Genomic DNA, 16,074 nt, shown 5'->3' on the forward strand with positions numbered 1-16,074 from the left:
AGATGAAGATGGAACCAGCTTGAATTCAAGTATCCTGGCAGCACTCCGAAAAATGCAGGATGGATATTTTGGTGGGGCAAGGTATGTGACCTCTATGCACTCTTTAGTGAAATGTAATGAAGTTTGGATGCTGGGTATAGTGTAAGCTGGTGATGCCTTTCTCTGTGTCTTTTAACAACATGTACCCATCATATTCTGAAGGCCTGGTATTTGATAGATTGAATCAAGGAATTTAATATTGTAGAGAAGAGTTGGAATTTTTCCTCACCCTGTTCCTTGCCTATACCCCATAAATTCAGCGGGTCAGGAATCTTACTCTGGAAGGAAGGAAGAATGGAAGGAAGGAATGGAAGGAAGGAGGGAGAAAAGAAGCTTGTTGGACTATTCAATTCTGACTGTTTTTCTTTTTTTTTTTTTCCTAACTTTTTATTTTGAAAAATTTTAAGTAGACACAGATGTGCAAGAATCTTATTGAATACTATATACCCTCCCTCGACTCACCTGTTATTAACATCTGTCCCATTTGTGTGTTGTCTCTCTCCCTTCCTTCCTACGCTCCCTCCCTTACTCCCTTGTTCCTTATCCTTCTCCCTGTCTCACACATACATATGTGCACACACACACTTTTTTTGCCAAAGTGTGTGAGAATTAGAGATATCATGACTCTTCAACCCTAAATACTGGTCTCTGTCTTCTAAGAAAGAGGGCATTCTCATAAATGACTACAATATAATCAGCACACTCAGAAATTTTAATATTGATATGAATCTATTATAGAGTTCATATTCAAAATTACCCAGTTGTCTCAATAATGTTTTCCCATAGCTTTGTTCCTGCTCTAGATCCAATAAAAAGTCACTCACTGTATTTTAGTTATTATATCTCTTTGATGTCTTTTAATCTAGAACAATCCCTCAGCCTTTCATTAATATTTCATGACAATTTTCACTGTCGTTTTGAAGAAAGGTCAGTTATTTTGCAGAATGCCTCTCGATTTGGTTAAAATGGTATCTTGAGTCACTTTCCTCTGTCTGGGTTTACTCATTGGTGACCTCACAATTGATGTGTCTATTGTTTGCCAGCCCTTCCATAAGGAGAGTGCTTCTCTCCATATTCTTCATAATCTTCCACTCAAGACTCCATTATCCTTTCTCAATGGCTTTAGCTTCCATTGATGAATCAGTTATTATTAATGTGGTTGTAAAATGACTGTGTTTTGTAAAATGTGGTTGTAAAATTCTGTGTTTCTAGCATTCTTTGTACATGTACTAGTTGGAATCTTTCTGTAAAACATAAAATTTTTTAAAAGCTTCCCATACCCCACTTATTTTGTAGCTTTACTGTCAGCATAGTCATAGATTCTTATTTTATTCTTATGTCATGCTCCATTGCATTGTTTATTTCAATGTTCATATTAAGATTTGGTCATTGGGAGCCCCCTCAAGTTGGACTTCTTTTAAAAATCAGTACTATTGGGTTTCCCTTTGGGTTTGAGTTTTGCAATTGGCTTATAAGTAGGGAGGAATATAATTTACAATCTACTATAATTCTTAAAATTGTCAGATACTGTTTTTTCTTTTCAAAATGGTCTTTTTGAGTATTTTTTGAAATGATATGACAAATTTGAGATGATTTATCTTCATTCTGTCCTAGCTTATCTTGCAGCTAATGGAAATTTTTGCCACATGTTTGGCATAGTTAACAGCATAGTGTGTGGCAGTGTAAGACAGAAAAACTGATCTGCTGGTGGATTGTGAACACATAATTGTAGTCTTTATTAACATGGTATCCTAACCTATACTACACGATGTCTAGGAGGGCTGTAAATTTTCACTTTAAAAAATTTGTACTAATGTATAAACGTTAGTAATCTCCCAACAAAACATTTCAGGTATCTTCTTTTTCCCGCTAAACTGTGTTGTTTTAAAAAGAATTTCCTCTGATTTTCTGTGTTTTATTTACCCTCTTTTCAGGATTCAAACAGGTAAATTGTCAGAGTTTTTGACAACATCTTGTTGCACACATTTGAGCTTCATGGACCCTGGACCTGAGGGTAAACTGTACAGTGAAGACTATGATGACTATGATAATGAGCTGGAATCTGGTGACTGGATTAATGGCTATGGTTTATCCCGTAATGGTAAGGAGGCTTCATAAAGTCACTGGCTTTGCTGGACAAGAACACAAAGTATTATTGAGCATCCTCCTTAATATTTCTCACTGCCAGCAGTCTCATTCCTGTTTAATACACCTAGATTTCTACTATTGTTTGGCTTCACTTTTCATACTTCTACTTACCTCTGGTCTCTGGTCTAATATCCCTGTGGTGATTGTGGAGTATAGAGTTGGACTATCCCTTATTAAGGTTAGGAGAGGCTTCTCTCCCAGGTACATAAAATGACTGGTGCTTTAAAAATAGATGGAAGCAGTGGTGAGTGAGAGATATTTAATCAAGTATATAGTAGGAAAACTAGACATGTACATACTGCTTTTTGACATTAAAAAGCACAAAAATATGAAATTCCATTTGGGTTATATAGAATATTACAGGGACACATCAGAAACTCTGGGAAGGTCTCTATAGTTTGAAAAAACTGATTTTTGTATGCCTATAGCTTTCATATTACAAACTAGACAAATAAAGCAGAATAAAATATAATTGGCTTCTAGGCATACAAAGATGATATAGTGAGATAGTATCATGAGGGAATAAATTTAAAATGTCTGAAAAACACTCTTTAAGTATTAAAATGCTGACCTAGGCAGGGCAAGCATTACATTATTTGAATCCCAAAGAGAGAAAGGGCTGATGGGAATGAATTATTGTTTTAATTATGTAAAACATGGTCTGCCTACTTTCTTTGTCCGGGTATTTGCCTGTTAACCTGTATGTTAAGGCAGCCAATTTCTTTATCTTAATAGTGGTATGTTGGAAAGAAGAAAAAAATAAATAAATTAGCTTTCCTCAATGAGCTAGCAAGCATAATCTTATATACAATAAACCAGCACACTAGCAGTCAGAAGGACTGTTTTCTCATTGGGTTCAGCATATACTCACCTAAGTACCATTTAATTCACTGTTTTCATAAGATCTAAAATAGTATGAATTTCTTTGTTTGAAGAGTACATTAAATACAAGGTTATTTCATGTTATCAGTAATATCCAAAGTCATGATATCTATCTTGGCATAAGCTGAGATATTTTGAAAACCAAATATTTTGAAAATCATTATTTTGATCATATACTGATGTTGTTTGCTATTCCATAGGTAGTTGTAATTTACATCTGTAACACTCATTCTCTCAGATTACTTTCTTAAATATATCTTTTTAATGATATGTTTTATTAAGTTTGATATTATACAATCTTAGTCACTTTCTTCTGTCTGGGTTTACTCATTGGTGGCCTCACAGTGGACATGTCTATCACTTGCCATCCCTACCATATTCTTCATAATCCTCCATTCAAATGTCTAGATTGTAATCAAGATTATAATATTTGTCATTAAGATGTCACTGAGTGTGAGGTCGCCTCACAGTGGACATGTCTATTGCTTGCCATCCCTACCATATTCTTTATAATCCTCCATTCAAGTATCTAGATTATAATCAAGGTTATAATATTTGTCATTAAGATGTCACTGAGTGTGAGGTCCACTCTTGCAGTTTTGCTAGTTCCCATTAGTCACGTCAGAAAACAGAAATACAACTGGAGAAATCCCCAAAGATGACCAAAATCCAGGTGATGCATGACTGATATAGCAAACTTTGGTATTGATCCAAACACTGGGCTTTTCCAACTACAAATGTTCATGTAAAATCCGAAATGTTAAACATCCACAGAATATGGTTTTTTTGTTTCTATTATCCATAATCAGAGATAATGTTACAGAAGGTGTAGGGAAGAGGGAGAACCCCAGAGAATAAGGACCATATTTGTCTTCTCCACCACTGAAACCTCAGCACCTAGTACACCACCTGGTCCATTGTGGACAATAAATATTTGATTAATGAATGAAGGCAGTGACTAAAAAGACCAACATGTGGTCAGTAGTTCTTTTGGTACCAGTGCCACATGGAGATTGGTGGGTTTTTTCCTTTTTTTAGCCATAGTAGCTGCCATTTGTGGAATCTGTTTTCAGCTAGGCTCCATGTTTAGTGGAAGATTTTTGCCCTTCTCCACAAGTTTCCTCATACCAGTGAGATTCAAAGGGCCCTGTTCTATTCCTCCTTCTCCTCCTCCTCACTGCCACCAACATTACCATCACATACACGTACATAGATCATGAAATGCTCCACCTTGCCTATAATAAGCTCATACTACTTTCACAGGACCTAAAAATAGTATTATCTCAACAAGGTTGAGGAATAGGTGGAGCCTGGTAAATGGCCATGGTTTCTGAATAGTAAAGATTGTGAAATGATTGCAAACTTTTTTTTTTACCCCATGAGCTAAAACAACATGTTTCTGGTGCTATAGAGTGGGCACAGGAGCGAGTCATTCTGTTTGGTGGTGTAGACTGTGAAGTTACTAAAATATTTATTTATTTTTCTCTCCCTCCTTTCCCCACTAACCTTGCAGCTCACTCTGGTGATGAAGTTGCTCGTTATTTAGATCACCTTTTGGCACACACTGCTCCCCATCCTAAACTAGCCCCTACCTCACAGAAGGGAGGGCTAAATCGGTTCCGAACTGCTGTGCAAACAACCTGCGATTTAATGTCCTTGGTGACCAAGGCCAAGGAGCTGCATGTACAGAGTGAGTAACGCCATGACTCACTGGAGTCAGGAACAGGATGACGTCAAGCCCAGGATGGGGGTGGGGTGTTTATTACAGTGTAAGCAGGAACTTTATTTTGTTCACTGCGTTATCCTCAGCATCTCAAACAGGATCTAGAATATATTAGATGCTCAAATATTTGTGAAATTAATAATTGGGTATACTTTTGCTATAGGGCTTCCCTAAGTGGCTCAGATGGTAAAAAATCCACCTGCAACAGAGGTGAGCCCAGTTCAGTCCCTGGGCCAGGAAGATCCCCTGGAGAAGGGAATGGCTACCCACTCCAGTGTTCTTGCCTGGAGAATTCCATGGACAGCAGAGCTTGACAGGCTAGAGTCCATGGGGTTGCAAAGAGTCAGACGTGATTGAGTAACCAACACTCACTTTTTCACTTTTTGCTATAGTATAGTGCTAGGTAGTCTGGTTTATCCAGTTACATAGAAGGAAGAGACAGAACAAGAGGTACAGAGCATATTCAGTTTTAACATCAAAGTATTAAAATGTGAAAAGAATTTTTTAATCCTTTGGAAAATTTACTAATTTTGAAATAATTTTATTTAAAGAGAAAGCATTGTAGACTATTACAAGATAGTCTTGCAATGAAAGGGAAATATTCTGCCTTCAGTAAGCTACATCTGGCTCCTTAGGCCAGCTGTAACTTATACAGTCAGTTGTTTCAGCAGTATAGAGCTGTTTGTCAACTACAGAATCGTTATTTGACAGCTTTGCCATTCTTCTCCCCAGGATCACTACCCTTCCTCAGTAGTATCTGCAGTGGAGGATGTCTTTTCTAGTACACATTGCCAGAAGTAGTCATAGTTCCTAAGAGTGTTCAGTACCTGTATGGTAGCTACATGTGAAGGGACAGAAGGGTTCATTGGCCACACATAGAGGACCTAAATGTTAACATTTCACAGATGACAAGAATGAGATGCATGCTTTTACTGTCTAAAATTTTATTGACCATTACTAACCAAAAATATTAAACATGATCACTGGAGAATCATTTAACAATTAGAAAAGGGAAAAACTTAGCATATATAGCATTTGTCTATGCTTCCTTGACAAAGGGCTTGTGCAAAGACTTCAGCTTTATTAAGTTGTACTTCTAGACTGTGAATTAGGAAACTTGAGCTTAATTCCCAGCTCTGCTACTTACTTGCTTAAACAGTTATTTGGGCTCTGTATCTCTCTTTCTGTATCTGTAAAATGGCAAAAATGGCAAGAAAATCTCTCCTTAGTGGTTATGGTAAGTATTTCAACAATGAACTGTAAGTAAAAATCTTAAAATATCTCAAAGTTGATCAGCCACTGCATTTTTTTATTTGCTGGATAGGGTCATTCATTTATCTATTCTCAAGGAATTCTAACTGCTAGCTGCCAGATATTCTCCTAGGAGAATCTGGAAAATATAAAATGTAACTGGGTTCTTTCTGTTATATCTGTATTCTTTTAAAGTATCAGTAATAGCTTCATTGTGGTATTGATTACATTCATAGGATTTAACATCTTATACGTCCAGCTGATGCTATAATTCTAGATATTCTATTCAAAATATATTTATTAATTGATCAAATATCCATTGATTTATCTGACCTTCATGTATCTTTTCTTTGCAATTACCAAGAAAGGGTAAATTTCCCATTCTTGTTCCATAAGGAACTAACCCATATGTAACTTCATTGTTGAGATCAACTGTGCATTTTTATTAATCTCTTAATTATCTAAGCTTTTCCATAAATGTCAACCTCTTGCAGATGTCCATATGTATCTTCCTACAAAGATATTTCAGGCTTCCCGGCCTTCATTCAACTTACTTGATTCACCTCATCCCCAACAAGAGGACCAGGTAAATTTACACAGGAGATATTTCTATCACCTTTTTTGCAAAATTACCATTCTTACAGAAAATGATAGAACTAGCCATTATGGTTTCTGCTAGTAACTAGCAGTAAGGAAAATGCCACCATGGTGAAGATATATGTCCTTTTTAGTTCACTTTTTAAATGAGTAAGTGTTTCTAGTCAGACTTAAGAAAACTAGATTGCTGTAGCATACATTCTGAAGGTGTCATTGTTTTGCTTTACTTTTTGTCAAAATTTAGGGAACTCTTATGGGAATGTTTTAGAGGTGAAAAGATCAACACTCTAGGGCATTATTTAAGGTAAGCACTTGTGGAATTTTTTTTGTTTGTCTTTTCTCAAACTAAAGGTTCCCTCTGTTCGTGTAGAAATACATCTTCCTAGAGACAAGTCTGGGGAAGTGGACTTCAAAGCACTGGTTTTACAGTTAAAAGAGACCTCCAGCTTACAAGAACAAGCTGATATCCTCTACATGCTATATACTATGAAGTAAGTTGTGGAAATTATCAATCTACTTTCATGTTTGTGTAGAAAGGAATTTATAGTATAGTAAATATAGCATAGCTTTGGAGTCGCACTGATACGGATTTGAGTAGTTTTGCAACCTACTTGCTGTATAACTTCAAAGTCTCAATTGTCCTCATTTTTGAAATTTAGATTATACCTACCTCATAGAATTGTTATGAAGATTAAAAAAAATAAAATATCTGCAGTCTCTAATACAATGCCTGGTCCATAGTAAGTCACTAATCATATAAGCCTCCATTATTTAAAAATAATCTACAGGTAAATAAATGTGTAACTCAAAAGAAGTAAGAATATGGAGGCTTACAGGAAAATGAAGCTAGCATTAGTGAGTGTTTGCTATGTGTCAGGCACCCTCTGCGAAGTACATCTTATCTAGGTACGTCTAACTCAGTATGCCCAAATTGAACTCCATTCTCCTGTCCTCCCAGAACCCCCAACAAAATAACCTGTTCTTCCTCATTTAGTCATGTTGTTGACACCCTGAAGAGGGAGGATTGAGCCCCGCCCTCCCCTAATTTGGTTTGGATATCAAGACTGACAATGCCACACACATACCAGAAGGGTGTGAAATGTTTATTACCTACATAATGAAACTTTCTGGGAACAGAGGAACAGGCTGTCAAGTTGGCCCTTAAAAAGCAAGAATGAGGCTGGATTTGGAATTTTATATTGATTCGGAGGTGAGGCTTGGATGAGGGTTTGTTCTCAATGGCACCAAAGAGATAACACTCAGACTTTCTTATCAACTTGCCCAGATGGAGGCTGGAAAGGAAAGGGGAGTTGTACAACTTGAAAGCAGTCAACAATCAAACATCAAAAATGGAGTCACTTCTATGACTCCATTCTATGAGTCAATTCTCCATCTCTACTGTTGGAACTAACACTTACCTAATCATCAAGTCTTCTCCTCATATCCAGTTAATCATCAAGTCTGTCCAGTTTTATCTCTAAATATTTATCTTTTGCATCTCTACTGTTGTGTCTTCATTGAGGCCTTTGTCTTTCCCTAGGACTGTTGCTACAGTTTTCTAACAACTTTCTGCTTTGATCTAGTTCTCTTCCAACCCATCCTCAACAGAGGAGGGAGAGTAACTTTGATGACAGAAATGCTGAAACTTATAAAAAAGTAGAGAGAATAGCGTGATGAATACTTTTAGACCTATCTCCCAGCCTGAACACATGATGAATCTCGTCCCATCTATATTCTCATTCTCTCTTCCTCCTGGATTATTTTGAAGAGGATACCAAACATTTTATCACTTTATCCCTAAGTCAGTTCAGTTCAGTCACTCAGTCATGTCTGACTCTTTGTGACACCATGGACTACAGCACGCCAGGATTTCCTGTCCCAGAGCCTACTCAAACTCATGTCCATTGAGTCAATGATACCATCCAACCATCTAATCCTCTGTTGTCCCCTTGAGAGGGTAACAGGCAGGAAGGCCAGGGGTCTCCAAACGGAGGAAATAGCCTGCAAGTGTCAGACATTTTTATCTCTCTTAAGCGGCAGGAGGAAACAAACTAGCGATATTTTTTCCTTCTCTATACAAATTTAAAAGGAGGTTTCTCTTAAAATACTGTGTTGACATAATGACACCTGGTTTCACCTGAAGTTAACTATTCTCAAACCTAGAGATAACCAATGCCTTTTTCTCATGGAAATGTTTGTCTTAAGCTATGCTAATGTACTATGCATTTACCCCAAACTCTGTCTTCAAGTCGGTTCCGCCTCTTGGCTCAGAAGCTACTTGACAAACCAGTATGTTATACTCAGATATTGTTCCCCTAATCTATGTAAATAAAACTATTTGTATGGTGATCTGCCCTTCTTCAAGATTCAAGTTAATCATTTTATGGCCCAGGATGAACCATTTGGTGCCAAGATTATCCCAAAATGCATCTTATGGGTGAGGGGCCTAGTGCCATTCTGAGTTTTAAGACATTCCTTTCTTTTATTAACAGACTGCTAGTGACTATATAACATCCAACTGAAGACTAGCAGGGGGTACTCTTTCTGCCCCCTTCTGATGCCTATGTCAAAAGCTTTCTCTATCTCCTTTATACTTCAATAAAGCTTTATTACGCAAAAGCTCTGAGCGATCAAGCCTTGTCTCTGGCCCCAGATTGAATTCTTCTCTTCTGGGGGCCAAGAATCCCAGCGTCTTTTTTTTGGTTCAACAACAACCTTTCACCCTTCTCCTCCCGCTTTCAATCTTTCCCAACATCAGGGTCTTCCCAATGAGTCAGTTCTTCACATCAGGTAGCCAAAGTATTGGAGTTTCAGCTTTAGCATCAGTCCTTCCAATGAATATTCAGGACTGATTTCCTTTAGGATGGACTGGTTGGATCTCCTTGCAATCCAAGGGACTCTCAAGAGTCTTCTCCAACACCACAGTTCAAAAGCATCAATTCTTTGGTGCTCAGCTCTCCTTATAGTCCAACTCTCACATCCATACATGACTACTGGAAAAATCATAGCTTTGACTAGACGGACGTTTGTTGGCAAAGTAATGTCTCTGCTTTTTAATACGCTATCTAGGTTGGTCAGAACTTTTTTCCCAAGAAACAAGTGTCTTTTAATTTCATGGCTGCAGTCACCATCTGCAGTGATTTTTGGAGCCCAGAAAAATAAAGTCTCTCACTGTTTTCATTGTTTCCCCATCTATTTGCCATGAAATGATGAGACCAGATGCCATGATCTTGATTTTCTGAATGTTGAGCTTTTAAGCCAACTTTTTCACTGCCCTTTTTCACTTTCATGAAGAGGCTCTTTAGTTCTTCTTCACTTTCTGCCATAAGGGTGGTGTCATCTGCATATCTGAGGTTATTGATATTTCTCCCGGCAATCTTGATTCCAGCTTGTGTTTCTTCCAGTCCAGCATTTCTCATGATGTACTCTGCATATAAATTAAATAAGCAGGGTGACAAAATACAGCCTTGATGTACTCTGTTCCTGATTTTTTATCCCTAAATATTTCAGTATTATTTCTAAAAAATGTGAAAGTGAAAGTCACTCAGTCGTGTCTGACTGTTTGTGACCCCATGGACTATACAGTCGTTGGAATTCTCCAGGCCAGAATACTGGAGTGGGTAGCCTTTAAGAATCTCTTTAAATGTAACCACAGTGGAATTGCTGGTTTAAATGTAACCACAGTGGAATTGCTGGTTCTAGACAAAATAGAGTAAATCCATTTCTCTCTGTTCCTCCTGCTAAGTACAGGAGGACATTATTTATAAAACAAATGTAACAAGATGTCAAAAGGTAGAGAGAAGAAGGCACATTGGCTAAGGACCTCAGGATTGAAGAGTGACAGGGTGGTAACATCCCCGGGTTTTCTTTGTTTCCTCATTGGGTGCTGGAGAAGCCATCAGCCTAAAAAGGACAATCAGTGAACACAGACAACAAAAACCCTAAGGAAAACCCATTTTTCCCAGACCAGAGAAAAGGCACCTTAGCAAGACCAGAGAAAAGGCACTCTAGCAAGACAGACATCTTTGAGACAATACCACTTTACTCCACCCAAGCCCCAGAGAAAAATTTGTGGTGCTACTCCTGTCAACAAAGGCTGAATGGGAAGCTCAAACTTCTGCTCCACCTTCCTCACTGCCAGGGAGTGTCAAAGAAGGCTAGGTAAGGATCTGGGACTTTCAGCCTCTCTAGTTGATAATGAAGTCCCCTTGAACTGTCTGACTCCAGTGCCTGTGTTGTTTCCATCAGATTATAGTGTTTAATGAGTAAACAAGGAAGCTGAAAAGCCCATCAGCACCAAAGTTGAATTTTTACATACCCAATTTTATTAAAAATAGCCCAAACATATTTTAAGCCATTTAGGGCCTATCTGCTTTGCATCCTCCTCAAAATTCATCCTGCATCTGCTAACAAGAGATAAACCCTGGGCCATGAGTATCCCAAACCACTGCTGCATTCAGAGCTTTCTAACCTAGCAACTCCTCATGGTGCTACTAAGGTATATACCTAGACATGTAACCCCTTCCTCCTCTCTTCCCTGGGAGTTTCCTTGCCCTCCTCCTGTTGTGGATGGTAGAACTTATGCCTTACATAAGCCTCCTGACAGTCTGATGCTGTGAGGGACTACCCCTTTCATACAAGCTATCCATGTACCAACTGTTAAAACTTGTTATATGCTACTACCAAAAAAACACATGAGAATTATTACTTTGATACCTTTGTTCCTTTCTTTTTCCTTTAAGGTAAGGTACTCTGTTCACAAAGTATCAGCTGAGTACTTACGTGCCAGGCACAATACTAAATGCAGAGTAATGAAAAGATAGAGACGGTGAAGAGATAAGGCGTAAGGACAGAATGACTGTAGCTTGAATGAAAACTGATGATTCAGCAGGGTAGTTGGGATGGGCAAGCACAGACTTGAAAAACTCCTGCTTTCCTATCAGGTCAGATGATCCATGGTTGACTGTCAACTTTTCTGCTGCCAACACATGAATTTTCTTCATCTAATCCAGTATATACTAACTTTACCATAACATCTGATTGAAACTTGTAATCTCCCTAAAACTAGGTAATATCAAACCTTTTGAGTAGATTGTATATGATGTACTATGTGGCTTTTAATACACTTGGAATTCTGCCCAATATCCCTTTGTAAATTTGAATAGAAACTGGGAGGTGGGGTCTCCTATGGCTATTGACTAGTATTCCTTCTGTGAATTGTCTTTTCATAAACTTTGCTTTCTATTGGATTATTTATATTTTTCTTATTGATAGCATATATTACTATTTTCTTTGCTATATTTGTTGCAGATATTTTGTCCAAATAATTTGCTTTTTAACTTTGTTCATATGCCTTTCTCTGTGCAAAAATTTCATTTTATATAGTCAAATCTACATCAGTATTTTCTTTTTTGGTTTCTGGATTTCTTGTCATACATGGGGAGAATCTTCTTCCCTCCCAGAATTTAGAAATATTTTAAATGCCTTTAAGAATTTTTAAAAATTTAAGCTCTTGATCTACTTGAAATTTATTTTTATGTATCTTCTTACTCAACATGTCTAAAATCAAATTCACTGTCTTTACCAGAAACATACTGCTGCCTGGCTTTTCATGGTATTATTGTTGTTTCAGTCACCCAGATGTGAAATTGTGTCATCATCTTCAAGTCTTTCTCACCCCCTGCCTCTCCCTACACGACCACAACTATAGTTGGGAATCAGTGATCAAACCTATATCCTCTGTACTATAACTTTCAACCTTTATCTACCATTGCTCCCCCATCAGAGTGTGAATTCTCCCACCAAAACAGCCCATTGCTTATCATATCCAAAGCCTGTACATGACTACTTTCAGACCTTGGTTCATGTTTTTTCCTCTGTCTGGCCCACTCTTCTTTACCACATCCCATTTCTCTTTGTTGGAATTCTAGCCATATATCAAGGCCTGAATTATCTGTCACCTCCAAGAAACTTTCTCTGATCTCTAGGAATAAAAAGAATTTTCCCTGATTGTGAGATATTGCAATACTTATTTTCATATTATTTATTTTCATTCTGACCATTACAAACTTAGAGAGAAAACTTGTAAAGATAATACAAAAAAGAATTTCTGGATATCCATCACTCAGATCCCTCAGATGTTCACACTAAGCTTTAATATTTCTCTATCTCTGTCTTTCTCTCTCTCTCCCTCCCTCCCTCCTTTCGTCCTTCCCTGTCTTCTTCATCATCATCTCATCATTGTCATCACCACACACATATTTTTTCTGAACCATTGACAGTAAGTGCAAACACGATCCCTCTCTACCCCCAAATATTAGTACTTCAGTGAGTATTTCCTAAAGACTAGGTATTCACTTATATAAGCACAGTACAATTGCCAAAATCAGAAAATTAATGTTAAGATAATACCACTATCTAATGTACAGCTTTGTTGGTTGTCCAACAAATATCTAAGATTTTTTGGTTGTCCCAATAATGTCTTTATAGCAAAAGAAAATCTAAATGATGAATTTCATTTAGTTCTCATATGTCCCTTGTCTCCTTTAATGTGGAACAGTTCCTAAGTCTTTATCTTTAATGTTATTGACTTTTTAAAATTTAAAACAATGCAGATTTATTATCTTAGTCCCAGATGTCAGAAGACTAATAATTATCCTTCCAGTTAAAATAAATTTTTTCAAAAAGAATCTTGAGTTGGGGGAGATTATCCTGGTTGATCAAGGTGGGCCTGATATAAACATAAGGGTCCTTATAAGAGAGGAGTTGATATCATGGTGGAAGCAGAGAAGAAAGAAAAGATGATATGGCTGTTGTTAACATTTTTAAAGGATACAGACAATTTATTTTGCAGAATATCCCTAAAGTTTGGTTTACCTGGTGTTTCTTCATAATTAAATTTAGGTTATACATTTTAGGCAAGAATACTACTGAAGTGGGGCTTCCTAGGTGGCTCAGTGGTAAAGAATCCGCCTGCCAATGCAGGAGACACAGGAGACGTGGGAATATCATTTACAATTATCTTCTCTTTAGTAGACAGACTTTTTCTTGACAATTTCTGTCTCTGTGCAAAACTTTTACTTTGAGGTAGTCTTATTTGTTTCTTTATCCACACTTGAATAGGAGATGGCAACAGGGGAAGGGATGGTAGGATGAATTGGGAGATTGGGGTTGATACACTACTATGTATAAAAGATATAACTATTGAGAACCTATTGTATAGCTCAGGAAACTCTACTCAGTGCTCTGTGGTGACCTAAATGAGAAGGAAATCCAAAAGACAGGAGAGAGATATATATATACATATATATATATATACACACACACACATACACACATATAGCTGATTCACTTTGCTGTACAACAAAAACCAATACAACATTGTAAAGCAACTATTCTCTAATAAAAATTAATTTTTAAAAAAATTGCTAAGACCAGTGTCAAAAGAGCATACTGTCTATGTTTTCTTCTAGAATTTTTATGGTTTCATGTCTTACATTTAAGTCTTTAATCCATTTTGTGTTTATTTTTATATATGGTATAGGAAAATAATACAGTTTGATTCTCTTGCATGTATTAGTAGCTGTCCAGTTTTCCCAACACCATTTGTTTAAAGAGACTGTATTTTCCCATTGTATATTCTTATCTCCTTTGTTGAACATTTATTGATTATATAAGTGTGAATTTATTTCTGGGGTCTCTACTCTGTTCCATTGGTCTGTGTGTCTGCTTTTGTGCCAGTACCATACTTCTTTGAAGAGTATAGCTTTATAGTATAGTCCAAAGACAGGGAGCATGATTCCTCCAGCTTTTTCTTCTTAAAATTATTTTGGCCATTCAGTGTCTTTAGTATTTCCATACAAATTTTAGGATTATTTGTTCTAGTTCTGTGAAAAATGCCATTGGTATTTTGATAAGGATTGCATTGAATCTAAAGATTGCCTTGGGTAGTATGGTGACATTAGTAATATTAATTCTTCCAATCCATGAACACAGTATATCTTTTCATTTGTTTTTGTCACCTTCAATTTCTTTCATCCAGTGTCTTATAGTTTTCCAAGTACAGGTCTTTTATCTCCTTACTTAGATTTATTTTTATTTTATTCTTTTGATATGATTTTAAGTGAGATTGATCTTAATTTCTCTTTCTGATCCTTTATTGTCAGTTTGTAGAAATGCAGTAGATTTATGTATATTAATTTTGTATCCTGCAACTTTACTGAATTCATTGATGAGTTCTAGTAGTTTTTTAGTGGAATTTTTTATATATTAGAGAAATTGGCCTATGAGTTGGAAATATTTTTTCTCAGTTTGTAATGTGTTCTATTGGAGAAGGAAATGGCAACCCGCTCCAGTGTTCTTGCCTGGAGAATCCCAGGGACGGGGGAGCCTGGTGGGCTGCCTCTATGGGATCGCACAGAGTCGGACACGACTGAAGCGACTTAGCAGCAGCAGCAGCAGCAGCAATGTGTTCTATGACTTTTCTTATAGTGGTTTTTGCAATGAGTTTTTGGTATTTATATAAATATATATTTATGTGTGATATATAAATGTATCAACCTTTCTTTTATGGCTTCTGGTATAAAGTACACAGTTTAAAAGTCCTCTTGCTTCTAAAATAATAAAGTAGTTCTCCCCTATCTCTTTTAGTACTTTGACATTTAAATTTGATACATTTGGAATTTTGGTGTACAGTGCGAAGCATGGATTCAACTTTTTCCCCAGTGGCTACTTGTCTTAACATCATTTAATAAATAATCTACCTTTTATCATATACTAAATTCCCAATTTTATAACACTTTATATATCTTTTATGGTATTTTATAGTTGACTTGCATTATATAAATTTTTATAGCAATAATGTATATGATATATATCTTTTAAAAATAAGCAAATTTTTTCTTCTTCATTACTTCCCTAAGTGCACCATACTTTCTGAACTTGCAGTAGATAAATTAAATCTTTGACTTTAATTTCAGCTACCTTGAAGCCCATTGATAGGGTAAAAGAATGCATTTTGTCAAAACACAACTGAAACTAAGACTTATTCTTGTCTAGATATTTGGCTCTCAGTACTGACTATTAAAATAGTTTTTTTTATAAGAATTCACAGTAAATAACATTCATTTCCTAATGAGAGAGACCTATCAAAAACAGGCACACTCATTATAACACAAATGAAAGATTGTTGCCTGTAGCTTTATTTATAATTAATGTAGGCCTGCCTTTAACATTTCAGAGGACCTGACTGGGACACTGGATTGTATGATGAAGAGAGCATCACAGTCAGAGAGCTGCTTACTGAGCTATATGGCAAAGTTGGAGAAATTCGTCACTGGGGCCTGATCAGATACATCTCTGGAATCTTAAGGAAGAAGGTGGAAGCACTCGATGAGGTACTATGAATTCTTAAATTTATATCAAATCTAAATGGA

General features: G+C 36.7%; 1 protein-coding gene across 6 annotated transcripts in view; it reads left to right on the forward strand.

The window, feature by feature from the left end:
* PHKA1 (phosphorylase kinase regulatory subunit alpha 1) overlaps window positions 1-16,074 on the forward strand; it is a 171,711-nt gene that overhangs the window by 120,825 nt on the left and 34,812 nt on the right. For 3 of the 6 annotated variants that reach the window (XM_061409705.1, XM_061409706.1, XM_061409707.1), the window contains exons 17-22: window positions 3-81; window positions 1,974-2,140; window positions 4,583-4,759; window positions 6,538-6,629; window positions 6,992-7,131; window positions 15,879-16,035. In XM_061409705.1, coding sequence (XP_061265689.1) covers window positions 3-81; window positions 1,974-2,140; window positions 4,583-4,759; window positions 6,538-6,629; window positions 6,992-7,131; window positions 15,879-16,035 — 812 coding nt within the window. The remainder of the gene's footprint in view (window positions 1-2; window positions 82-1,973; window positions 2,141-4,582; window positions 4,760-6,537; window positions 6,630-6,991; window positions 7,132-15,878; window positions 16,036-16,074) is intronic. The other 3 variants (XM_061409709.1, XM_061409708.1, XM_061409710.1) reach the window with 1 other exon arrangement.

This window comes from Bos javanicus, chromosome X (assembly GCF_032452875.1).
Source record: "Bos javanicus breed banteng chromosome X, ARS-OSU_banteng_1.0, whole genome shotgun sequence".
In the NCBI taxonomy this organism is placed as follows: domain Eukaryota; kingdom Metazoa; phylum Chordata; class Mammalia; order Artiodactyla; family Bovidae; genus Bos; species Bos javanicus.